Source organism: Ctenopharyngodon idella, chromosome 18, assembly GCF_019924925.1.
Source record: "Ctenopharyngodon idella isolate HZGC_01 chromosome 18, HZGC01, whole genome shotgun sequence".
NCBI classification, from domain to species: Eukaryota; Metazoa; Chordata; class Actinopteri; order Cypriniformes; family Xenocyprididae; genus Ctenopharyngodon; species Ctenopharyngodon idella.
In genome coordinates, this window is record NC_067237.1 from 1946690 (window position 1) to 1974376 (window position 27687).

The 27687-nt window shown below is 35.7% G+C and overlaps 2 protein-coding genes across 4 annotated transcripts; both read right to left on the bottom strand.

Annotated features, from left to right (window-relative positions):
* Positions 1-39: 39 nt before the first annotated feature.
* Positions 40-13346, bottom strand: shkbp1 (SH3KBP1 binding protein 1). Its single transcript, XM_051869465.1, has 18 exons — positions 13144-13346; positions 12807-12860; positions 12535-12580; positions 12355-12428; positions 12198-12256; positions 12008-12088; positions 11753-11920; positions 9427-9517; positions 9148-9338; positions 8949-9064; positions 8720-8807; positions 8137-8253; positions 6617-6787; positions 6355-6510; positions 5364-5460; positions 4972-5156; positions 4758-4884; positions 40-2706 (listed from the first exon to the last, which is right to left on the bottom strand). Exons 1-18 carry the CDS (start codon positions 13188-13190, stop codon positions 2064-2066), a joined length of 2511 nt encoding a protein of 836 aa, XP_051725425.1. The 5' UTR covers positions 13191-13346; the 3' UTR covers positions 40-2063.
* A 1391-nt stretch (positions 13347-14737) lies between these two features.
* On the bottom strand, positions 14738-27625 carry LOC127499303 (zinc transporter 1). Of its 3 annotated transcripts, none has more exons than XM_051869466.1 (4): positions 25117-27625; positions 20264-20811; positions 18929-19156; positions 14740-17390 (listed from the first exon to the last, which is right to left on the bottom strand). In XM_051869466.1, exons 2-4 carry the CDS (start codon positions 20805-20807, stop codon positions 16654-16656), a joined length of 1509 nt encoding a protein of 502 aa, XP_051725426.1. In that variant the 5' UTR covers positions 20808-20811; positions 25117-27625; the 3' UTR covers positions 14740-16653. The 3 variants fall into 3 exon arrangements, with proteins under 3 accessions (XP_051725428.1, XP_051725426.1, XP_051725427.1); XM_051869467.1 differs by lacking the exon at positions 25117-27625 and adding an exon at positions 21685-25069; XM_051869468.1 differs by lacking the exons at positions 20264-20811; positions 25117-27625 and having other exon boundaries at positions 14738-17390; positions 18929-20201.
* Positions 27626-27687: the final 62 nt, after the last annotated feature.

The following is a 27687-nucleotide window of genomic DNA, read 5'->3' on the forward strand; positions in this document are numbered from 1 at the left end:
TGTTGATAACTGAATGAGTGCATTTACATACAATAACTTAAAAAAAAAAAGTTTTATTCAGTGTTCTAGAAGGAATACAGTTAAAAAAAAAAAAAAAAAGCAATTATAACTTATCAAATGGTTCATGTTAAACACAAGATTCGTTCCGAGTGTCATTACAATCATCACCAAAACATTTTGGTTTACATTAAGGGATAATAACTATAACATAACTATAGATAACAAATTTTCAAGCATTATCATAAACAGGGTGTGAGGTGTTTAACAAAGAAGCTGATGATATGAACACTGAACATTCAGAAGTACAGGACTGCAGCTTTCTGCATGGTTTGGGGTTCTTCATATACGGCCACAATCAAATTCAAGCCGACTTTAAGGTGTAACTGATGTTTTTACTACAGTAACAGCTCATTTCGAAGGCACACCGATCCTCCTACAGCAGTGAAGACTGTCCACATTTACCCACAATGACCTCTTTTAGGTGTAACACACTGACAACTGAACTGGAGTCTGTGTTGGATTCACAGAAATTGCATTGAATGTTTGCTGATTATATATACATCGTGTTGCGTGTAACAAGAGCTGCTCATTCACTGCCAGCAAGAATTCAAGCATTACTTACACTATTACTGTCCTCTTTATCTCACTGTTTTTCTCAAGCTGGATTACAAATGGTTTTGTTAGTTACTGACATATACAAATGTCTTTTTTTATTTTTACATTTTCAAATAAATTCAATTTTTAGAAGAACTGCTTTTTTCACACATAATCCAATTGTTTGATATTTTATGATTATCATCATTAGACGATAATAGCGTCTGCTCCAAATTTGACCAATGGGACTTTTTTGTTTACAAATATTTTAAGTGAATTTTGAGTAAGTATTGCATCAAATAAGTATTCATTTAAATTCATCTATGTTTGGTACATCTTATTTGCTACCATTATATATATATATATATATTTCAGTATCCGCATTGACTATTAAAAAATAGCAGTCGAGCACTAATTGCATAACCCTGTTAATCTGAACAATGTTCACATATTTGCATTCTGAAAGTTCATGCAGTAATATTAACCAGTGCACAACTAACCAGTGTGACGTACTAAACAACAAAGCCTCAAGAAGGTGAAGTGTGTAACGTCTGTGCCAGCAACATCACCAGATGGAACTGATAAAGTAATCAATAATTCAATGAGGCCACCTAGACACACCCCTCCTCTGCCATTGGTTGGCTAAACACACAGTCCCGCCCCAAACTCGCTCGATTGGTTGAGCCAGTGTTGCTGGATCAATGTTTTGACGCCAGCAGAGCCAGTGTACCGACTTTTCAGCCACTGTTAGTTGTCTTCACATATTATACTTGATAAGTATATTATCATGCAAAATACACACTTCAGCTTTAAAGCCAGTCCATTTTTGCATAACATGATAAAACAAACCTGCCTCCACTTTAATATGACCCAAAAGTGTCACAATGGAAAGTACGTCTTTTTTTTTTCCCATGGAATGTGAATTTTTTCCTCATTTACATGCGATATACATATTCTCCACATTCAATATTATAAGGCACCCTGTGATACTGAGAACACTGCTCTAAAAGAAGAAATACATTTTGTAAATTTTGATATAGAAAACTAATATATATATATATATTAGTGCTGTCAAACAATTAATCGCATCCAAAATAAAAGTTTGTGTTTACTTAATATGTGTGTACTGTGTATATTTATTATGTATATATAAATACACACACAAACATGTATTTATTTAAATATTTACATGTATACATGTATATTTATATGTAAATATTTTATATATAAATATATTTTTGTTAAATACATGTGTGTGTATTTATATATACATATACACAGTACACACACACATATTATGTAAAAACAAACTTATTTTGGATGCGATTAATCGCTTGACATCACTATTTTTATATAATTATACATATGTATGTATGTGTGTGTGTATATATATATATATTTATTGATATATTCAGAATTTGTTGCTGGCTACAACATTCAATCAAAATGTTTTCTTGCTGAATTTCATCTCAGAAGCTGGTTTCATTCATATGAGGTTTGGGGCTGGTGGAAGATGGAGAGGCGGGGCTTTCTTGTCCAGCTACATTCTCATTGGACGGGGTCTCACTGGTCGGAGAGGTGAGGGGTCGTCTTGGAGACGTGGGTGTTTGCGATCTGGCTGGACTGAGCGGTGAAGGAGAGGTGTTTGGTGCTGCAGGTGCTGGTCTTCTCATGGATGATGCAGCTGATGATGATGATGATGATGATGGTGTTGACAAACATGGCGCTTGCAGGGCGGAGAATGACGATGGGATTCTGAGGCCGAGTCGAGCCTCAAGCTCACTGCACACAGCTAAACTCCGCCTCCCTGCGTCCAGGCCACCCGTGTCCGAGCACTTGGCTCTCTCCTGACAGCGCTCCACAAAGCTGCCTCTCCGAATGGCTCCGAGGCCGTCCCGGTCCTTCTCACGCTCCAGAGGCGCCCAGCCGGGGTGCGGGCTATTGCTGCCGCTGCTGGCGAGAGAGGACTGGCTGAGGCCGAGGTGTGGCGGCAGATCGCGGGGTTTACTGAGGGGAACCAAAGGCGCCTGACGAGGCAGACTACCAGAGGGAGGAACCGGGCCCCGGAAACCAGCGGCAGCTCGAGTGCTTTCACTTAACTGAGACTGAAGACTGCATGGAAACACATGAGAGACAATCAGAGACTGTATAAATAAGCAGAGAGTGCCACATACAGGACATGGAGAGAATACAAGCTCAATACTAGAACTTTACTCTATGTAAAATTGTTTAAACTGTTATTTTAGTGGTGGGGCTACTTTTCTAGGTCAGCTGTAATTACAATTATAACATACCATATTTTCTGGAAAAAAGTCACACTTGAATATAAGTAGTAGGGTTGGGATTCGAGAACCAGTTCCATGTTAGAACCTTTTCCTTGTGTTTGAACAGACCAATATGCACAAAATTAGGTCAATAGATCGTCATAAACACAGTCAGATTTGTGGATTTGTCTTAAGTGAAAGAAAATGCATGTGTAACTGTATTTTGGATCCGTGCGTTCAGACTTAAAGTGACTGCAGCCTAATAAACGTGCTGCCTGTCATTAATGTTAATCAAAGAACAAAAGAAAGTCATTCACTGATCTTGATTGAATATATTTTGTGACTTTAATGAGGATTAATCTATATTTTATTTATGAAAATTAAACTATGCAGTGTTCTTTTACATTTGATTTCAAATTCTGTACCTGAAATTTGTTCAGTTGTATTTATTTATGCTGTTGCTAATTTATTTGTCTGTACTTATTTTATTACTGTTTACTTGTCTTTAACCATTTAATGTTTGAAATTTATATTGGTCTAGCTGTATTTTTGTTAAAACCATAGGCAAAATTTCCTCTTTTGGGCCCAAGTATTCTGTAGGCTGCTGATTTTGTTCATGTTATTCAGCTGCAACAGAATGTTTTTCAAAAAGTCAGAATAAATATGTTTGATATCTAAATGTTTGACTAGAATAGATAAAATTCAAACGATACCCAACCCTAAATAACAAATAAGTTGCATTCTGTTATTACATTCAGAGTAAAATACTGGTCTGTGAAATACTGAGAAATAAAACAAAACTTTTTTTAGTTTAGTTATTTTAGTTTAGATCCAAAAATCCTCAAAATTTAACTGAATACAGAACAAGAGTTAATTTAAGTATAAAATAAGCATAAATTATAGTGCCATTCATTATAAACAATATTTATTATAAACAAATTTAAAGTGAAACTTAATTTCTGGCATGTGGAAAATGTGCTATACAAATAAATTTTGACGTCTTAAGGCAGCCACAATTCTCCCCTTCCCACAAACCTGACAAAGTCCCGATTATCTTGATGGTTCTACAGATTATTTTATCAGATTTTCCTGTGGTGTGATGTATGTTAAGAGTAACTGAATCTGCTCGGAAGAACGTCGGGGCCACACCGATCTCAAATCGTAAATATCCAACATGTAAGGGATAATGTACATCCAGCCGGTTGTTATTGCAGAATAAACCCAGATAGAGTGATCAAATGGCAGCAGCTGCGTTTGTATGAAACAAGAGAGAGCGATAATTATGTAATTCCTTGATACCGGATGACAATTAAATAACTGTACACAAAATATTAATTTGAGTTTTAATATTTTATTAGCTCACCAAACACAAAATTTTCACACGGAAAAACAGTTCCTAGCAAGCATAAAGCGCTGACTTCAGTGACCTCAGTTACCTGGATGAGCCTGTGTTATCAGTTTTTAGCGGTTGTTATCGGGGGGAAAAAAAATACAGCTGGATGGTGCGACTGACCAATCAGAATCAAGCATTCCACAGAGCCGTGTAATAAGTTAAATATATTTTAGATCAGAAATCCTGTTGTGTGGGGGGAACCCCGAGGACAAACGCGCACACTCTCTGTAGACTGTCACGTGGAACAAAGCGATACCAAATCAGAAAATGAAGCATAACTTCATCTGAACTTTTTCTTTGTTTCGCAAAGTTTCTGTAAAAAGCAGTCCAAACTGTATAATATTATATATATATATATATAGATTGATAGATAGATAGATCTTTAAAATATACCTATTTTTAGGGACTTACGCCACTAATACTGTCAAAAGAGCTTTAATTAACCTGGGAAAGTGTGTTGTTTGAGGTTGTAGGACCAAAGACAAGAGAAAGAGAGGTGTGTGTACCTGCACATAGAGTTGCGAGACGAGTGTGTGAGAGAGGCGGCAGGACTCATGTCTGGTGTTCGGGTCAGTGCCAGATCACACTGGTCCAGAAGCTCCAGCAGCTCCTCTTCAGTTGGACCGCCGAGAGCTTTAACACACAAACACAGAATCCAACAGAACAGTTAAATGCCTTATGAATACTGCATTTCACATTCACTTATTCTTCCATGCTCACCTTTGATATCCACTTTCCCAGCGATCTCCATCGCTGTCGTGAGGTCCCACATTTGGATGCTGCCATTGCTGTGTCCGCTGAAGAGGTACCGGCGGGGCCTAGAGCCGATGCGGCTGGATCCCTCACACTCATGCACCACAAACGATGTAATGGATGTCCCGTCCACTGAGCGCACCTCACATACCCTTCAAAGGAGACATCATGTTTAGCACCTCTCCCAAATGCCCAAGTGTTGCTCAATATGTTGTCTAAGGATGTTTTCTAACCATTCACACCAGTTAAAGGAACTAATCCTTTAGTTTAAGCAGTCAGGTGCTTTACTGTTCAAATTTGCTAGGAAATGTAGTTTGTGTAGTATGTATATAAGTTTAATGGCAGTTATATTAACTGACCTCTTCCCATTGGAGGAGAGCCTTACGTAGAGTTTATCAGTGTCAGGAACCACACGCTGGATAAACACCTGCTGCTCGTCACGCTCCCCATATGGGCCTGCAGAAACAAGCATCAGTCAACCCAGTAAAATAAATATATACACACTGCCGGTCAAAATATTGGAATAATATGATTATTTAATGTTTTTAAAGTCTCTTCTGCTCACCAAGGCTGCATTTATTTGAGCAAAAACACAGTAAAAACAGTAATATTGGGATTTTTTTTTTTTTTTACTATTATCTATGTGAATATATTTTAAACTGTAATTTATTCCTGTGATTAAAGCTGAATTTTCAGCATCATGACTCCAGTCTTCAGTGTCACATGATCCTTCAGAAATCATTCTGATATGCTGACTTCCTGCTCAAGAAACATTTATGATTATTATCAATGTTGAAAACACTTGTGCTACTTCATATTTTTTTGTGGAAACCGTGATGATTACAACTCAAAAGTCTGGGTTAAATAAGGAAATTAATACCTTTATTCAGCAAGGACACATTAAATTGATCAAAAGTGACAGTAAAGACTTTTTAATGTTACAAAGGATTTGTATTTTAAATAAATGTTGTTCATTTAACTTTTTATTCTTCAAAGAATCTCCAAAACTTTTCAACATTGATAATAATAAAGACCATTATTAATAATTAAGCACTGATAATAATTGATAACTGAACAGCAAATCAGCATATTAGAATGATTTCTGAAGGATCATGTGACACTGAAGACTGGAGTAATGATGCTGAAAATTCAGCTTTGATCACAGGAATGAAATTATATTTCAAAATATATTCACATAGAAAACAGTTCTTCTAAGTTTTAATAATAATCAAATAAATGCAGCCTCGGTGAGCAGAAGGGACTTTCTAATTAAAGATACCAAACTTTTGGTCCTAAAGGAATGAGGCCGTCTGCTTCATACTGTCCTTTTTGATGTTCATCCCATCTTACCTATTTCAGTGCCAGCAGCACAGCCTCCATGGCCGTCAATATCGTCCAATGAGAGGATCTTAAAGGAAGTAAGTGGGGTGGAGCCAGGCTGAGTGGAGATCATGCCTCGGAAACGTGTCACCGTCCAGGTACGGACATGATTGTTGTCTGCACACACTGCACAGAAGAAGATTTTTTAAAAAATAGTAGTGATTTACTAGTGATTTTACATCATTTATCCCCACTATATTCTGCGTATAAATGAGTGCATATGACTCCTCACCAGAGATGAGATGTTTCTCAGACAGCATGATCTTGGTAACAGGGCTACGGTGGACAGAGAAGGTCTGGAAGAGCTGTGGACCGGATCCCACCGTCTCTGGATGCTGCACTATGACACGCACTGTGCCTGAACTGGTGCCGTACGCGATCTCAATCCAGTTCCCACTGTCACCTAAAGAGCACAAACATTTATCACATCCATGATACAGTGAAAAAGAAGTGTGCACAATTGTACTGAATGTGCACTTGTACTTCAAATCTTAAAAGTATATTTTTAAAAAAAACTGTACTTGCAGATAATATAATATTAATGAAATCACTTAAAGGCACAATATGTAATTTTCACCACTAGAGGTCGCTTATTCAAAACAAAGGTGTAGCTTGATGACGCCGTGAATGAGCGTGTGAATCATGGAAATCATGTTCATAGATGAGCTAATGTATTAAAGTTTTACAAACTTTACGGTGATATGAAGCAGGACGGGTCGAGAGCTGTGGGAGCGGGACGATGCCGCTGGAACGAATGCTAATGATAGACACCTGCGATGCACACCGATCTCGAGTTCAGCGGAGCTTTTATTATGCTTTTACTGCAGTCGGACACTTCCGCTCTTTTCGTTGCGTATGTGGGGTAACGCAGCACCGTTTTACATGGTTAAAACAATCATACTAAATACATTTGAGTGTGTTGAAAGTTGTTATAACGTTACTCTGTGCGTTTGCTCAGTGGCTGCTATGAGAGACTTGTTGCACTTTGCAGTAATCTAGATCGATATTAGTAAAATATCGATCTAGATCGATCTCCACTGGTGTGGACGCTAATATAGTTATCTTTATAGTTATCATTCTTGGTGTGAACGGGCCTTTAAAGAGAGTACACTTACATGACTATGTATCTTAAGCACACTTTTACTTTAAAATTGTGTTTTAATAATCTTTTGTTGTGCTTTAAAGAAGTACACTTATTTTGATGTGTTGACTAGCATACTAAAGCACATGTAAAGTAATTGAACAATTTTGAATGCATTATTTGAAATTACTTTTAAAGTTAATATATTTTAAATGTACTAACTTACAAACGCATGACATACAAGGTTAAATAGAAATGACATTAGTATATTTTATATTTATATTCAAGTATATTTTAGTTTCCCATAAATGCTTGTCAGTACATTCATCAGTACACGTTCAAAGACAACAGAATTATGAAATTACATAAAGATGTACTTAAGTGGATCAAAAAAACACTCAAAAGTTCAGCTAATTGCATTTAATGTAATTTTAAACTAATGCATTTTCATTTAAATGTAAGTATTTAATTGTCTGAAAATACTGAATTCAGTTCGCACTAAAGTATATTCTATTAAACTAAATTATTTCCGTAATAAGTGCTCTTTTAAAAAGTATGCTGAAGTGCACTTCTTTTTCTCAAGGGGTGTGTCGTAATTGTGTGATCAACTGGTATGTGAAATGCCGCTGGCCTGGGTGTGTGTGAGAAGACATCAGAGGCTGGTGTGTTACTTGTTTTGGGCGTCAGGTAGACACTCAGAGCAGTAATAGCATCTTCACTGGGATCTCGATACAGCTCAGTCACCAACAAATCATTATCCTTCATCCGCAACGGAAACTTCTGGACGTCTAAAAGACACAGACATGGACGATGTGTCAGTCATCAGCTTGATGAAGCATCTGAACAATCATGAACGCACAGTAGAAGTGGGCAGTATTATTTAATGTATTCAAAAATAAAATAAAAACGGCTTAAGTATAAATCATGTTAACTGCATACAGTATATCACAATATTATGGTTTTAGCTTGAAATTCAACTAAATGGTTTATATTTTTATATATTATAATCCTGTAGCAATGCCTAAACCAATGTTTATATGTGAATAAAAGCCTAAATTACTTGTGTTTCGAAAATGAACGAAAGTCTTACAGGTTTGGAACGACATGAGGGTGAGTAAATGATGACAGAGTTTTCATGTTTAAGTGAACTATCCCTTTAAATAGTTTAAAATGAAAGGTAGTTTTTAAACACCAAAATCAAAACTTGACAAACATAAAACAACAGATATTATTCAGGCCTGATCGTCACTTTACCTATGTAGTAAATAGATCCATTATTACATCCCAAAATGAGGAAAGATCCGGCTGTGTCATAACTGTTGATGGGAACAACATCCTGGTTCTGCATAAAGAGAGGTGAAGACATCAGGAAGTGAGCGCTTCCCCTTGTTTCCGTACACCATGAAGAAATCAGTTTCCTTTCAAATGTAATGTGAGCAAATGCAGAAAATGTCTAATTAATGAGCTCTCAGCTTGACGTTACCTGCCAGTGTTTGGTGACGGCGTTCCACACTCCCACTTTGCCCGTGTGGCTCGTGGCAATGAGCTGATTTCCTACGAAGAACAAAGCCTCGACCGGCACATTCAGACTGAACACGCCTGCGGATCAGAACAAACAGAGCCTCACAGATCAAGAGCTTTGCTTTCCAGAACCAAATGCATTATATGAAATGAGACCTTACCAATTTCACTGCCATTGCCATCAGGACAGATTGCCCACAGTATGATTTCTGTGCCCGATGCCACAGCAACCATCTTATCGTTGTCCCCTAGCGAGCCGCCCATGACCTTGGCATTAAGAGCCACCCGGTCAATCACCCAGTCCAGCCGAGGGCTGGTAAAGACCTGCTGCCATCCAGTAGACTCTTTAACCCTGAGCATGAGTGATGCCATATTTTAAAACCTCCCATATTTGCATCCAAACCATTGCTATTGGTGGCGTGTTCAAAGAGAAACCCTACCTGTAACAGACCACAAACTGGGCATACGCCACAGCAATCCAGTTATGATGACCACATATGATTCGGACCATGCCTGGATCAGAGACCGGACCTAAACAACACAGAGCACATGATTCGAGAAATCATTAGAAATTAGTATTTTAAACTGGAAAAAGATAGAATGAACTAAGGATGTACACAAGGGAACTGTTTTGCAGGAAGCAAAAAAAATAGAATAGAATAAACCAGAGCAGAAATGAGTAGAATGGTGTAAAACAGAATAGAACTGATTAAAGCAGAAGTGAGTAAAATAGAATAAAATAAAGTAGAAATGAGTAAAATAAAATAGAATAAACCAGAGTAGAAATGAGTAAAACAGAACTGAGTATAATAAAATTGAACATCATGGAAAAAATCAGAGTAGAGTAAAATAGAATAAACAAGGGTAAAAATTATGAGTAAAATAAAATAGAATAAACCAGAGCTGAGTAGATAAGTAGGACTAAATGAGTAGAAATGAGTCAAATAAAATAGAACCAAATAGAATAAACCAGTAGAATTAAACAGAATAAAATAAACCAAAGCAGAAATGAGAAGAACTGAGTATAATGGAACAGAACTGATTAGAGGAGAACTGAGCAAAATTGAATAGATTAAAATAAACTGGAGTAGAAATGAGTAAAATAGAATGGAATAAACAAGAGTAGAAATTATTAAAATAGAACTGAATACAACTGAGCAGAATAAAATGGAACAAAGAGTAAAAATTGGTAGATTAAAATAGAATAGACTAAAATAGAACAAACAAGGGTAAAAATTATTTGAGAAAAATCGAATAGAATACAATAGAATAAACCAGAGCTGAGTAGATAAGTAGGACTAAAGAGTAAAAATGGGTCAAATAAAACAGAATTGAGTAGAATAAAATAGAACAGAACAGAATTAACCAGTAGAATAAAACCAAATAAAAGTAGAAATGAGAAGAACTAAGTATAATGGAATAGAACTGATTGCAGTAAAACTGAGTAAAACAGAATAGAATAGAATAAACTGGAGTACAAATGAGTAAAATAAAACTGAATAGACCTGAGCAGAATAACATGGAATAGAATGGAACAAATCAGAGTAAAAATGAGTATTAGAGTAGAATAAAATAGAATAAACAAGGGTAAAAATTATTTGAGTAAAATAGAATAGAATAAAATAGAATAAACCAGAGCTGAGTAGATAAGTAGGACTAAAGAGTAGAAATTAGTCAAATAAATCATAACTGAGTAGAATAAAATAGAATGGAGCAAATTCGAGCAGAAATTAGAAGAGTAAAATAGAACATAATAGACTTAACCAGTAGAATAAAACAGAATAAAATAAACCAGAGTAGAAATGAAAAGAACTGGGTATAATTGAATAGAACTGATTAGAGCAGAACTGAGTAAAACAGAATAGAATAAAGTAAACTGGAGTAAAAATTAGTAAAACAGAGATGAATACAACTGAGTAGAATAAAATGGAATAGAATGGAACAAATCAGAGTAAAAAATAGTAGATTAGAATAGAGTAGAATAAAGCAGAATAAACAAGGGTAAAATTATTTGATTAAAATAGAATAGAAGGACTAAAGAGTAGAAATGAGTAAAATAGAACAGAACTGAGTAGTATAAAATAGAACAGAGCAAATCAGAGAACAAATTAGGAAAGTAAAATAGAACAGAATAGAATAAACCAATAGGATAAATCAGAACAAAATAAACCAGAGTAGAAATGAGAAGAACTGAGTATAATGGAATAGAACTGTTCACAGTAAAACTGAACAGAACAAAATCGAATATAATAGAACAAATCAGAGTAGAAGAACAGAATTGAAAAAAGAATAAAAAAAATAGCCAGGACAAAGTAAATAGAATAAAACAGAATAGCATAAATCAAGGGTAGAAATGAGTAGAACTGAGTAGGACACAATGAAAGTGAGTAGAGAAAACCTGAGTAATAGAATGAAATAGAGTAGAAAAAAAGAGTATAAATGAGTAGAATCTAGTAAAATAGAATAGAACCAAGTATAGTAGAACAGAGTAAAATAAAATAGAATAAACCACAGAATAGAGTAATTCAGAGTACAATATAAAGGAAAAGAACATCATAGAACAGAATAGACCAAAGTGAATCAGTAGAATAGAACACAGAACAGCTAAAAGTAAATATATGAGAACAGAATAGAACACAGCATGTCAGAGCAGAACGGAATATAACAGAAAATAGAACAGTAAATAAAAGTATGTGGAACAGAATTGAATAGAGAAGTGGAGAAAACTGAAGTAGAATAGAATACTGAAAGGAAGTAAAGGCAGACCTGGCACTCTCTCCTCAATGACAGCTCGGCCCAGTATGCCAGCGTTGCCCAGGTTGGGCGGCATTGTGTTACTCCTCCTCACAGGGGCTCTTTCCACCGGCCCCGCGCGGCCACCCATGTACTGCGGTCCTGCCACGCTGTGCCTGTTTCTGCGCTTCACTGGGTACACTGAAACACACACACACACACACACACTCATCATCATGACTGAAAGACGCTGTCTTGTCATACGGTCAGGGTTTGTGTTTTGTGTACCTGGAGGCGGCAGGTATCCATTGAACAACACGTTCCCGCAGGAGGAGCGATCCAACTCATCGCACAACTGCAGCTTCCGCACTGGGGAGGGAAAGACCCTGTTAATGCCACAAACTACATGCAAACCTTCATTTCCTTTAATAAACATGAAGCAGTATAATATGTGGGCTAAAGCCATCAGAATAATCACCCAGCGGCGTGATCCCATAGAACTCAGCCTCGTGCATTAATAAGTGGACATCTATGGACCTGTCGTAAAAACAGTTTCCATAATAAGAGACTTAATTTCACAGTGTTTATTAATCTATATCACAGTTAACAGAAAAAAATACAGACTATATGTTTACCTGGGGTGAAGCTCTTTAGTGCGCAGAAAGTTCAGAATGGGAGCAAACAGAGACGGATCTCTGTCTATGAAAATCTGAAAAAGACAAATATTACATTAAGAACCTTTAAATGGCGTAGAATCTTTGTAAAGACAGACTTATCTGCAACATTTATTATTATTATTAGCATATGAACCTTACCGCTCCAGTCTCATCTTTAAGTGTTGATATCCGTCCACTCAATAAACTAGACACAGAAAAATACAACCTTTAATTGTTATGTATGCACTTATAGAAAATGCTACCATATCTAATTTTTAATTGTCCTAATAAGACCTATGACAAAATCAATAAATCAGTATGGTCAGCTGTTGTTATTATAAAAACTAATTTACGTTATAAGCCCTTACATGATCAACATACACAAAAGAAGGAAGGATTTGATCTATTTTAGCTTTTTCTGACACACAAACCTTGAGAAAAAGGAGTCAGGAACCCACGTTAGAGTCTGTCTGGAGGTACTGAACCTGTGTTTACACATTCAAAAATAAAAATAAAACATTTTTAGCCAAAAACGAGCATGACAGAGTTACAGATCGGGCCGCTTGTATAGGTATGCAGATGTTTATTACTGTCTGCTGCTACTTACAGTAAGTAGGATAAATGAAAAACAATACTAAAACGCTCCTGTAAACTAGTTGTTATGAAGACTACAATAAAGTTTCTGATGTAAAATTAACAGTTCTTGAGTATGATAATAAAGTATGTGGCTTGTTTCGAGCAGGATATGCAGTTGCTTTAATACACAACCTTTTGCCCCCGACGTTAAGATGAATGATGTCTCCAATCCTCGCCATGGTGATCGTTTTCAGGGCAAAACATTCATATCTTATCGGATATTTAAGTAGGTATTAATAATATTTTCATGATAAAAGCTATTTAATTGTACTAGCCGTTGTAAGGAAACAGCGAAAGAGCGGATGTTGTAACAGAATCTTTCTTGCGGAAGTGGATAAGCGCTGTATTTCAAAATAAAAGTCATAAACTCATATATATATATATATATATATATATATATATATATATATATATATATATATATATATATATATATATATATATATATATATATATATATATATATAAGGCCAATTCATTATTTTTATTTTTTGTTAATTTATATGTATATATACACACACTACCATTCAAAAGTTTGGAAACATTACTATTTTTTGTGTTTTTGAAAGAAGTCTCTTCTACTCATCAAGCCTGCATTTATTTGATCAAAAATACGGAAAAAAACAGTAATATTGTAAAATATTATTACAATTTAAAATAATGGTTTTCTATTATAATATACTTTAAAATATAATTTATGTCTGTGATCAAAGCTGAATTTTCAACATCATTAAATCCAGTCTTCAGTGTCACATGATCCTTCAGAAATCATTATAATATGCTGATTTATTACAAATGTTGTGCTGCTTAATATTTTCTTATAACGTGATACTTTTTTTCAGGATTCTTTGATGAATAAATGTTAAAAAAAAAAGAGTAGCATTTATTTAAATTAACGATACACTACTGTTCAAAAGTTTGGGGTCAGTATTTTTTTCTTTCTTTCTTTTTTTTTGGAAGAAATTAATACTTTTTTTCAGCACGGATGTGTTAAATTGATAAAAAGCGATAGTAAAGATTTATATTGTTAGAAAATATTTCTATTTTGAATAAATGCTGTTCTTTTTGACTATTTATTCAACAATGAATCCTGAAAAAAGTATCACAGTTTCCAAAAGATATTAAGCAACACAACTGTTTTCAACATTGATAATAACTGAGTATCAAATCAGCATATTAGAATGATTTCAGAAGGATCATGTGACACAAAAGACTGGAGTATAATGGCTGATGAAAATTCAGCTTTGCATTACAGAAAAAATATATATTTTAAAGTATATTAAAATAGAAAACCTTTATTTTAAATTGTAATAATATTTCACAATAATACTGTTTTTTTTTTTTTTCTGTATTTTTGATCGAATAAATGCAGGATTGATGAGCATAAGAGACTTCTTTCAAAAACATTAAAAATAGTAATGCGGCCAAACTTTTGAATGGTAGTGTATATATAGTATTGTATAGTACATATATATATATATATATATATACACTATATATACACTACCATTCAAAAGTTTGGCCGCATTACTATTATATATTTATATATATATATATATATATATAGTATAGTTTTTTTCGAGTATTTCTGTCAAAACTAAATCTACAACAATAGATGTACAAACACTACGTATATTAATATTATGATAAACTAACAAAAAAATAAAAATAGTGAATTGGCTTTATATTATCCTCACATGAGTTACTCAGGTTGCAGCTGGTGTCTCAACAAGGGCCCTCACTTTCTAAGGTGGCTTTTGCAAACTTGTAGAATCATTAAAAAGAGTATTTTTTTTTTTTTTTTTACTTCGGAGGGGCAATATTCTTCATCCACATGGTCTGAAAGTAGACTCTTCTGTATACAGTATTCTGTGTACATGTGTGTTATGAATTGTGGGGATATCACATATAGCTGCAGGATGGTTTGGCCTGGGTAAACAGCACATTTCTCATGCATATCAAAACAAATTACTGCTCTTTAGGCATAATATTTGTGTTTTCCTACCACCGACAATTTATTATCATCTTTTGTGTTTTTTCCTCCATGTTTTCAAAGTACTTGTTGAAGAAATGAATGCATCCAAGTGTATTAAAATGCTATTTATTAGTATCAGTAGAGGCTTGGGGTTTGTTACATTTATTTTGCTTAATGTTTCAAACTCCACAAGATGATGCAAAAGTACAATCCTACATTGTGTAACGGAGAATTTTATGTACATTTTTTCTTCAATACTTGCCTCCTGGAATTAAATTTAAGGGGCAGTTTTATGTTTATGAGGGGAATTCTTATATTAAAACACATGCCATATTTATGCAAAATACAAACTCATACTAAACTTGATAAAATATTGAAACATATTATAAAATCAATATTCATATAAAAAAAAAATAACATCAGGGACATTTGTGTCCCTACATTTTAACTAACATTTTGCATATGTGTTTTATGTTAAGCATCATATTTGATACATCAGGATTTTATGGCTCATATAGTATGATATAGTGAGAATATGGAGCTCAAACTCGAGGAGCAAAAAAAAATCAGTTTAATTAAGAGGAACTAAATGAGCAAAATATGCAATTTGGTGCAGATTCTGGCCAGAAAGTAAGATGAAATTCTGATGCTTGTAAAGTGAATCAATGAGACCTTTATAACAGTGACATAAAACGCATATAAATATCAGTCGTCACTCCATATCTGCCAATAATATGTTTTAGTAAGATGATATTTAATGCTTAGTTTTATTATCAAAGCTCTGTAGTTTTAAAACATATAATGCAATGCAATTCAATGATGATTGAGAGATGAACAAATAAACCTTCCTCAATATCCTGATGATTATATCTGACACATTTGAACATGATTTTTAAATGATGTATGGATAATCAAGTAAACCTCATTTGCTTCAGTCCAGTAATGTTCATCTTGAATTTAGTGTTGTCAAATGATTAATCCTGATTAATCGCATCCAAAATAAAAGTGTTTGTGTTGACATAATATATGTGTGTGTGCTGTGTATATTTAATATATATTAAACATAAATATATATACACATTTATACATGTAAATATTTCTTAAATATATACATGTATGTGTGTGTATTTATATATATACATAATACATATATACAGTACACATATATTATGTAAACAAATTTTTATTTTGAAAGTGATTAGTTGCGATTAGTCGTTTGACAGCACTACTTGATGTGTGACCACTTCTTATGTTTACTTTATAAAAGTCATTAAGGATTTAACAGCAAAAACACATGAACCAAAAGCATTTGTAAACTAAAAGGCTTTTTACTTGCTAGAAAGTCTAAACTATCAATCAGACAGCAGAAGGCATGATGTAGCCGATTGTGTGCAACAGGTTTTTCAGTCAAGTTTTGATCATGTTGATCATTTGTGTATCAAATATGATAGCTACAGTAGGCTTTACTTACATATGTTACAGGTTTAGAAATTATTTAGTTATGATCCTCTCCTCAGTGCTTTAGCTCTGAATAAACCAGTGTTTAGTCTCCGTAGTGATAAACTCAACTAATTTTGCATATATTAAAAACGTTTATTGCTGGAGTCTCATCATGTACAGTAATTACAAGACTGTCAGTTCACAAAAATACCAACAACCTTGTTCAATCACAGGTACGTGTTCTCAATAATCACATCTCTGATCTCATCAACACTCGGTGGCGCTGGAGAGCAGGGTTTCTCCTCCTGGACACAGACGGGAGTCTCCGTCTTGGGAATATGGGAATCATCCGCCTGCGGTGAGCAGCAGAGCTTCTCCGCACACTCCTGCCCGCAGCTCAAGCTGCAGACTGGCCGCACTGCTCCCGAACCGTCACCGGGCGCCGCGCCGCTCCCGTCCGAGGCGAGGAACTCGGGCTGCACGGTGCAGTGCTCGATGCCAAAAGTAGCCAGCACTGCTTTGACCCTCGCCATGAGATCGTCGCACTCCGCTGCGCTCAGCCCTTCGGGACAGTGCACGTGCAGCGACGCCACCATCAACGCGTCTGACAGCTGCCACACGTGCAGCTCGTGAACCGACAACACGCCTGGCACTTCACTGAGGCAAAGCCGCACCTGACCGATGGAGAGATGCAGCGGCGGCGCCTGGAGAACCAGCAGCCCATAGCGGTGCAGCTTCGGCAGGGCCGCGGATAACAGCACCAGCACACCGACTGTGGAGAAACCTGCGTCCAGATAGACCAGGAGATGACAGTCCGAGTGAAGCCGATGGCAGTGCGCTTCAGAGAGCAGGAGAACCAGACCGTTAGTCACAATGAGGACTGAACACAGAAGATCCTGGACCACACTGATGGAGCCGAGCTGCAGTCTTCTAAACCCGGATCCTTTAGAGATACACTGGGAAACTGTCAGGTTAAAACCAAATAAAATTGGTGTTATATATGGTATCATCGTAAATGTCAAAAGTTTGGAATAATACAATTTTTAAAACATTTTTGACAGTAGTCCTTGGCTCAGCAAGGCTGCATTTATTTGAATAACAATGCAGTAAAAACAGTAATATTGTGAAATATTATTACAGTTTAAAATAGCTGTTATGTATGGAAGCTTGTTTCCACCATGAAATAAAAAGTTAAAAAGGTAATTGCGACTTTATCTTACAATTCTGACTTTTTCTCAGAATTGCGGTTTATAAAGTCAGAATTGTGAGATATAAAGTCCGAATTGCGAGTTATAAAGTCCGAATTGTGAGATATAAAGTCTGAATTGTGAGTTATAAAGTCCGAATTGTGAGTTATAAAGTCCGAATTGCGAGATATAAAGTCCGAATTGCGAGTTATAAAGTCAGAATTGTGAGATATAAAGTCTGAATTGCGAGTTATAAAGTCCGAATTGCGAGTTATAAAGTCTGAATTGCGAGATATAAAGTCTGAATTGCGAGATATAAAGTCTGAATTGTGAGTTATAAAGTCTGAATTGCGAGATATAAAGTCTGAATTGTGAGTTATAAAGTCTGAATTGCGAGATATAAAGTCTGAATTGCGAGATATAAAGTCCGAATTGCGAGATATAAAGTCCGAATTGCGAGATATAAAGTCTGAATTGTGAGTTATAAAGTCCGAATTGTGAGTTATAAAGTCTGAATTGCGAGATATAAAGTCTGAATTGCGAGTTATAAAGTCCGAATTGCGAGTTATAAAGTCTGAATTGCGAGATATAAAGTCTGAATTGCGAGATATAAAGTCTGAATTGTGAGTTATAAAGTCTGAATTGCGAGATATAAAGTCTGAATTGCGAGATATAAAGTCTGAATTGCGAGATATAAAGTCCGAATTGCGAGATATAAAGTCCGAATTGCGAGTTATAAAGTCCGAATTGCGAGTTATAAAGTCAGAATTGTGAGATATAAAGTCTGAATTGCGAGTTATAAAGTCCGAATTGCGAGTTATAAAGTCCGAATTGCCAGTTATAAAGTCTGAATTGCGAGTTATAAAGTCCGAATTGCGAGTTATAAAGTCCGAATTGCGAGTTATAAAGTCTGAATTGTGAGTTATAAAGTCCGAATTGCGAGTTATAAAGTCCGAATTGCGAGTTATAAAGTCCGAATTGCGAGTTATAAAGTCCGAATTGCGAGATATAAAGTCTGAATTGCGAGATATAAAGTCTGAATTGTGAGTTTATATCTCAAAATTCTGACTTTATAACTCGCATTTGTTTATATTTTGCAATTCTGACTTCATAACTCACAATTCAGACTTTATATCGAGTCTGAATTGCGAGTTTAAAAAACAGCTATTTTAAATTGTAATAATATTTCACTATATTACTGATTTAGCCATTTTTGATCAAATAAATACAACTTGGTGAGCTTAACAGACTTCTTTCAAAAACATTTCTTCTTAAATTAACATGACATAAAATTCAGATATGTTGTTACTCTCACCAGTGTGTTCGGTGCAGACGGAGTGACGAGGTTCTTCTGCAAGTTGTTCTGTAGGCTGAACGATTTCCTGAGAACTTTCACCGATCCTGGAATTGGACTCAGGAACTGGTTTAATGACGCTGAGGTTTGGTAACTCAGAAGAGCCGTCCTGAGAGCCTTGATCTGGATCCAGAACACTAGACGCTTCAGGGTTGCAGAACATCAGTGCGTCGTCCTGGAGAGCACTTTCTACAACACAGTGATCATCATCATCACAGCCATTAACCTTACTGATCATACTAAAATACAGAGGCACAAAACACCAGAAACTTTGGGTCACAAAGTAGAACTGATTGCATGGTACTTCATATACTCTATCTACTAAAGGAATGCAAGATTAAATTATCCATTATAGATGCTCATCACTGCACAACTGATCATCCCTTCCACTATATGTTTTCATTTTTAGGTGGGGTTTGGATTTTGAGTGAATTTAGGGCCAACATGAAAACATTTAGCAGAAAGTTTTTTTGCCGTGGTTTTGCCGTGAAGTTGAATGTCCTTCTACTTTGATAATATTGCTTAAGCTGGAGAGCCATTTTCACTTTCAATGATAAGAACGAACATTGTTAAAAACATTTGAGCAATTAAAATTGTCTTTGTTTAAAGAGGACCTATAATGCCCCTGTTACAAGATGTAATATAAGTCTCTGGTGTCCCCAGAATGTGTCTGTGAAGTTTCAGCTCAAAATACCCCACAGATCATTTATTATAGCTTGTCAAATTTGCCCCTATTTGGGTGTGAGCAAAAACACGCCATTTTTGTGTGTGTCCCTTTAAATGCAAATGAGCTGCTGCTCCCGGCCCCCTTTCCAGAAGGGGGCGGAGCTTTAACAGCTCGTGCTTCGGTCGCTCAACAAACAACAAAGCTGGAGAATCTCACTCAGACAAAATGAGGATTGTCAGTAACGGTGTTCAGCCTTACATTGTTCAAACCGGAGTCGACACTGATGGAGAGACTCAGGAAGAAGTTACAACTTTTAGAATGAAACTGGACGTTTCTGAATGGTTAGTGGATAAATTTATGTAGTTGATGTGGAGTTGATTCAACTCATCGACTAGCATGAGCCGTCATGTTAATCTTTTGTGCAAATCCAGTGTTGAATTGACCTTCGTTTGTGAAGCAGTCCAGCGTAAAATGGCGGCATGTCAACAACACTCTACTACAACAACTCTTCCTCTTCTCTAAAGCAGCCCAACATGGCCACACTCTCTTTGTTGTGTGTTCTCGGGGGCGGGGTTTATGTAAATTTTAAATGTGACTGACCAAAAATAGATGATTCTGTTCAAACATACCTTTGCTTTCTGATGTAGAATGAGGGTCGTTTCGCATCAGGCACTTGTTGATCCCATCAGCAGCTTTATCCATCCCGCTGCCTCTCCTTCTCCAGGCCAACACGAGTATATTGAATAACAGACTAGCTCCTCCAACCACAATAGACAAGAGTGGGTGTTGAATGGCTTCTGGCTGCACGAGGTGGGTGAGAATCTCCAGACTAATGGAGACGCACTGAGACGCCATTAGCAGAGCGGAGATCAGGATGCCAAACGGCTCGAGGCGCATCCTTCTGTAGTGCTGCTCATCATACGGAGGACTCGGGCCTTCAGAAACGGAGATGTTTGGAAGTGAGGGACCAGTGGTGGTGGAGGTATCCGGTGAACAGCGAGAATTAGGATGATGCTTTAATGCGGATAGAGACAAATGTATGAAAACGTAGAGCGTGTGGAAGCTGTCCACTGCGATCAGGAGGGATCTGCAGATTCGGCCGACCACAATCTCACAGACCAGGAAGGTCAAGGTCAAGACCAGCATGCACTTATGAGTAGATATCCTTGCCATTGACCTGTACAATAACAATCAATGATATGTGAATGAAGTACAAGTTATTATGGAAATATTATACTTTTTAAGAACATATTTGAGTGCAAACTGAATGTAATTTTTTTGGACACTTAAATGTCAATTAAATAAAATTTATTATAGTTTAAATTTGACATTAGTTGAACTTAAAGTCAACATGAAACAGAAGTTGCGATAGTGGCTTCTCAAACAAGAACAAATGTAGGGCGGGGCTTTTGTCCATGTGGAATTGTTTGATGGTTTGCTATTGGTGGATCTCATGTGAGTGACAGGTTGCCCCGCCCTCATCTTCAGAGAAGAGATGTCGCTACAAGAGGGAGGGGAAGTTATTCTGATTCAAGATCATGAGGAACATGAATTAAAAACAATAATGATTTGCACCGATAAATCATTTATAATAAATACTGCAATATTCCATAATAAGAAACATGAATTGCTAATTATGGCTTTTAAGTATATCTTTATATGTAATTTCATAATTCTGTTGTCTTTGAAATATGGTTATACTGCTGAATGTACTGACAAGCATTTATGACAAACTAAAACATACTTTTATGTCATTTCTATTGAAACTTGTATGTCATGTTTTTACCGTTACATCACACAATTAAAATTATAATTAAGTATTTTATGTGCTTTAGTATGTTAGTCAACCTTTAAAGCATGGCAAAAGACAAAACATTTAAAATGTACTTTAAAGTAAAACTTTTAATTTGACATTATTACAAAGTGCACTTTTTAAAAGTGTGTTAAGAAACAGTCATGAAAGTGTATCCCTTTAAGTGCACTTAAGTGGCCTTTTATTTCATTAATATTAGATGCAATATGTAAACTCAGAATTGTGAGATAAAAATACCTTTTTTATTTTTCACTCCATGGCAGAAACAAGCTTCCATATAAAAGGGTCTAGCGACGCCGCTTGTTAAATCAAAGGTAGATTGATATCCTGATGTTCTCCACTTCACAGTGATCAATGTGAGAATTGTGTAAAATGTAGAGGAGATTGTTGTTGTAAGTGAAACAGAGTACAAACAGCACAGAGTTGACATGAATACTAAGTTTCAAAGATGTGTCTCCGTTGCTATGACCTCTATCAGGACTTCAGTCTGTAAAAATCAATGGAATGCTCTTTCTGGACACACTCCAAACCCTACTTCAGCTGCACGACAATAAGCAGCAAGTGAAGGTCCAGCAGGGAAAACAGCCAATGCAGCTTTAATCATTATGTGCTTATAGCTTGAATGGAGAGACAGTAATGCCTTTATGCTGGCTTCAACATGTGTAGGTATTAACACTTATATTAACTTGCACTAATAAGCCGTTGGCTTTATACACTGCTTAACAGATCAGAAGTTCAATATGAAAAAAAAAAAATATTATTTTCATGGCAATTTAATGCATTCGTGCTTTACCCCACATTTCTACTTACTTTACTTTTTGTTCACTTTAATAAAACAATTGTGTGAAGACACACACATATATATGGCTGGAAAGATCTCTCAGCCTATATGGTGCGAGGTCCAGGGCGTCAGTGTGACCGTTCAGTGCTCATGTACCCGCAGAGAACAGCGTCATCTCGGCCACTCCTTCGGGACTTTGCCGCTGGCTCTTATGTAGATAGTGTTTAAACATAAGGTATAATTCGTCTTGGGTATATCAAACGGTCAATCTTTGGTCTTATTAATACATTACTTGTTCCAGAGCTAATAGATTTGTCTTAATGGCTATATTAAGTTTCATAACTTTTTATTTACATTGAAATTAAATCCTGTACTAACTAGAGCGCTGCTTTTGTACGTTTGACTGAACTGTTTTCTTGTGTTTATTTCCTATTTTACTTCTTATACTGTTATAATGGCTATTGTTAATTTAAATATTATTGTTCAATAAATAACATTTTATATAAATAACATGCCAATTTTTTTAGTATTGAGAAATAGTCTGTTAGTGATTTCGACTGTGAAAGTTACATTAATACGCCATTAGATGGCAGCAAAGACTGTCTTTATGAGTGAGTCAGTCGCAAAGACTTTTATATTGAAATGGACTGAAACATAGAAAGTTGTTTTGGTAACACTTTCTATTAAGACCATACTTATAATGATTTATAGGCCCATTTATACTTATTTATTCTATAAATATATTTATAAAGCCTCATTAAGACCTATACTGCATTTATTTTGTTTTTATAATTACTTATAAGCCATGCATTTGCTTTTTCAATGCACATGATCATAATCCATTATACACTGATATAAAAATGATCAAATATAAAACAGTTCCAGAGACACATGTTTGCTGTACCAATTAGTTATTATGTCGTTAATGGCTAATGTTTGCATTAGAGGTCATGGATGGTCATTTTAATTAGTTAAAATCTATATCTCCTCAGCCATTTGCATGATATTGCTTATAGCAGTTTGAAATTATACTTTAAAATATTGTTGCAGTGTTTTGCAAGTATGTAACATTAAAAAAAGATACATTGTTTTCAACTGTTTGTATGAATGATTTCTGTTTTTTTTTTTTTTTCATTATTTTATTACAGGAATTACTGTTCATTAGTTACATTTACAAGTAAGCAACTTAAAATGAGCACATCTTCATGAATACTTAACATTTGATTTAGAAAAATTGCATCCTGTGTTTTAAAGCCATCAATGATGCATTTATAGAGATTAGTAACTATTATTACTCACAATAAGTATTTTTAAGAACACAACACAGCTATTATCAATATATTCACTAATTTGACAGAAATAAATGTGAATAAAAAGTCATTGTAACTATAATATAATAACATTATAGCAATGCAGGTTGCATACGACTGACTAATTAATACTTATAAATCAGTGTATAATGGATTATGAACATGAGCATTGAAAAAACAAATGCATGACTTATAATTATATAAATAATATAAATGTAACTATAACTGTTCTTATAATGTATAGGTTTTAATAAGTCTTTATAAATATGTTTATAAAATAGTAATACTTGCTTATAAATAAGTATAAATGGAGCTATAATTCATTATAAGCATGGTCTTCATAGAAAGTGTTAACAACATCTTACGAGACGCAACTGACAAATACATTGATTAGCGCTGTCATGAGAAATCCCCTTAAATGTTAAAAGGACAAAGACAAAGATGTCATTTCCTCAGTGGACATTTAAACTGATTTTGTGATTCTGAATATAAGATTGACCTGAAGAATATCAGCTAGATGCAGGTAATACACTCGATTCTCTCTCTCTCTCATAATACTCTACATATTACAATGCGTTTCAATGAAGCGACTCAACATTAATTCGTTACTAGTTTTGGAAATGAGCAATATAACACTTGTAGCCGTGCCATATGGCTGTATATCAGCACGGCTGTGATTCGGCCGTAGGTAATCACAGGGTGCTGATATACAGCCATATCGCACGGCTACGAGTGTGATATTGCGTTTATACAACAGTTCGACGGCACAAGTGTTTAAATAAATAGGAAACAACAATGGAATGTCTTTAAAAACCCTCTTTTCCTTTTCCAAATCTCAAGTTGACAGTTTAACAGTTGAGCCCAAACCTCTGTTACTAAATATATTAGCTGTGACGATATCAGATTTTTCACTACACGGTTATCGTGGCCAAAAGAATTCACAATAGCGATATATGGTAATATCTATAGAAATAGAAATCTTGAAAAAAGTACATAATGCTGCCAGTCAAAAATAAATAAATAAAAAATTATAGCTATATAGTGATAAATGCTATGTCGATTAGCATTGCATTATAAATAGCCTACATTAAAATACCTGAGATGGCTTGAAGAACACAAACCATAATACTGTCGCAATCGCGTGTTAATTCTCTTCATGTTTAATTAGTCAAAATCTGTTTTATTCAGCTACAGCGATCGCTGGATGTCCATATTAGGGTTTTCCTGCATTATCCTATTCATTCGTCTCACTTGTGGGAAATTACGTGTGAGAGTTTAGCGCTCCATAATGCTCACAATAATTTGGGTAAAAATAGAACAAAATACTGCTCAAAAATTTAATCAAGAAGAATCAAGGTTCAAAACTATTTTAATGTGCACTGATGATGCACATTATGTATTTAAATAGTGTACATTGTATAGCCTAATTAAATGTTTGTTAAAGTTATGTAAAATTGAGGTACAGCTCTTAAAGCTCATTTATTGAATTCTTTTCGCAGTTAAAATAATGGAATATTGTCAAAATACAACATTAATCACTCAAAACAGGTGTGTAATTCTGTAAAAAACAGTATTTACCTTTTTGAGGATGTCCTGAGTGCTACAGAAAGTGTTCACACCAGCATGGGATGCTGTTCCCAAAGTTCCCAGAGCAGTGGAGTGAGTTTGTACCCGCCGGAGAGAGATGTGTCTGTAAGCACTATCATGTGAGGGATCTTCAGTCCGCCGCTTCACTTCTGTGCTTCTCTCTGCACTGATTTCACCTCATTTTCTCACGGCTCGCTTTCAGAGCTCCACAACTGATACGTAGAAAAAACGTCTACGAAGGGATTTCACATGGAAAGGCTGTGGCTAAAAAGGCTCTTTTTAACCCTCTCTGTGCCTGAGGGAATCTCCACACAGATCTGGCAGAGAACATTAGGCCAAAAACTAACACGTCACATTGAGTGTTTGACAACTGAGAGGCTCTTTAAAGCACTAAACCAACAGCCGGACACAATCAAAACACAGCATGAATGCGGTGGACGGAGCTCTTACCTGAGCGGAAACACACTGGATCTTACTCTGATTTAACAGAGAGCTCGTGTTTGTTCCCCGTTTACACACACCACAGTCCGCACACTCCAGATTTAACATTAGCCCTCTAATGTCAGGTTGATCAGTAATGGTGTTGAATGACTGTAATACTCTGATCAGTCTGCAGATATTAATGACTAACAGGGGGACAATGTACGGTTTCCCATGAACACATTTATCCTTTATTTTTGCACCTCCTGTTTTCTTGATGAAAAAGCCAAATTTGTATGTCTAATTTTTGACCTACAAATGGTAGTAAAAGAACCAAATTGTCAGAAATTGCTAGTATATTTCACAAATATTTACATAGAAATGGCAAGTAGCATTGAATTAAAAAGTTCTTTATCTATCTATCTATCTATCTATCTATCTGTCAATCTATCCATCCATCCATCCATCCATCCATCCATCTATCTATCCATCCATCCATCCATCTGTCTTTCTGTCAATCCATCCATCCATCCATCCATCGGTCTATCCATCCATCCGTCAATTCATTCATCCATCCGTCGGTCTATCTATCTATCCATCCATCCATCTGTCTTTCTGTCAATCCATCCATCCATCCACCAGTCTATCTATCTATCTATCTATCTATCTATCTATCTGTCTTTCTGTCAATCCATTCATCCATTGGTCTGTCCATCCATCCATCCATGTCTGTCAATCCATCCATCTGTTGGTCTGTCCATCCATCCATCGGTCTGTCAATCCATCCATCCATCCATCCATCCATCCGCCAGTCTGTCAATCTATCTATTTATCTGTCTGTCTGTCTTTCTGTCAATCCATCCATCCATCTGTTGGTCTGTCTGTCCATCCATCCATCTGTTGGTCTGTCCATCCATCCGTCAATTCATTCATCCATCCATCGGTCTATCCATCCATCCGTCGGTCTATCCATCCATCCATCGGTCTGTCTATCTATCCATCTATCTGTCGGTCTATCTATCTATCTGTCGGTCTATCTATCTATCGGGCTGTCAATTCATCCATCGGTCTATCTATCTATCTATCCATACACATTCTACTGTAAAATCAGCCATTAAATCTACATAGACCGCTGAGGTCTCCTGTGCTTATATAAGAATCCCTGAGGATTACATGGAAATTCCTTCAAAGTAGATTTATAATAATAGACTCAGAGTCAAATACCTCAGAAATCCCTTCTATATGCACAGAACATCCCAAAGTACAGCATGGACGAATGACTTCTAGTTGACTAAGAAATAATGATCAAAAAAAGAGTGTCAGAATCTCAATGTAGTTCTAATTACACCCCGAGACTCAAATTCCTGAGGATTATATCATCAGTGCTTTCATTCCCATCTCAACGGTGTGTTTTTGGTTGATTATTTGACTCACTGGTCCTCTACTGTATTTATGCATGTTCTGTGCTCAGGGTTCAGCAGAAGCTTGATAATCTCAAACATATTGCTCTCGAGCGGCAGGGCTGTTTGATAAGTGTTTGCATACATCTCAGGGTGTGTAACATACCAGACCACCTGATGTGTCGCTTTCTTTCATGGAAACCAGGGGGTTTCAACCTGTGCAAACTCAGGGACTCTCAGAAAACCAACAACAGAAGCTAGATTTTTTTTTCCTTTAACACTTCATAATAACTTTAACATTAACATTATTATATTAAATAATTCTCAACTAAATTAAATGCCATTTATTTTCCTATTTTCTTTTGGCAGCATATAATTCCCGAAATAACAAATATGCTTTCACTTTCTTCCCAAAAGAATATTCCGAGAGTTACTGCATTTTCTTATTTTTGTCATGTTCACATTTCAGCAATTTATACACTTGTATATATAACTGCTATTGAGACCAAAACAATAATTGTAATCCAAAATGCAACTTTTAGAAGCAAGACAAGCATTAATATCCAACTTATTTTTCGCAGTAACCAGTAAAACCATTTGCACTACAAACCAGTGTGTTTATGATTATGATAATAAAATAATATGATAACAAATACCAGTTAGCAATATCAAGCAACGTGTTTTTCTACAGCATTATTCAACCTAAAAGTAAGGTGGACTTTTTAAATAATGACTTCACCCT

What these genes read in the sequence shown, in the direction of transcription:
- shkbp1 (XM_051869465.1), bottom strand. Translation starts at nt 13,190, where the DNA reads ATGGCGAGGATTGGAGACATCATTCATCTTAACGTCGGGGGCAAAAG. An exon ending in CAGTTTGTGGTCTGTTACAG is followed by an intron (nt 9,339 to 9,426) that starts GTAGGGTTTCTC and finishes ACTCATGCTCAG; the next exon opens with GGTTAAAGAGTCTACTGGAT. An exon ending in TGGGAAAGTGGATATCAAAG is followed by an intron (nt 4,885 to 4,971) that starts GTGAGCATGGAA and finishes TGTGTGTTAAAG; the next exon opens with CTCTCGGCGGTCCAACTGAA.
- LOC127499303 (XM_051869466.1), bottom strand. Translation starts at nt 20,807, where the DNA reads ATGGCAAGGATATCTACTCATAAGTGCATGCTGGTCTTGACCTTGACC. An exon ending in TTCTACATCAGAAAGCAAAG is followed by an intron (nt 19,157 to 20,263) that starts GTATGTTTGAAC and finishes ACTGTGTTGTAG; the next exon opens with AAAGTGCTCTCCAGGACGAC. An exon ending in CGTCTGCACCGAACACACTG is followed by an intron (nt 17,391 to 18,928) that starts GTGAGAGTAACA and finishes TTAACCTGACAG; the next exon opens with TTTCCCAGTGTATCTCTAAA.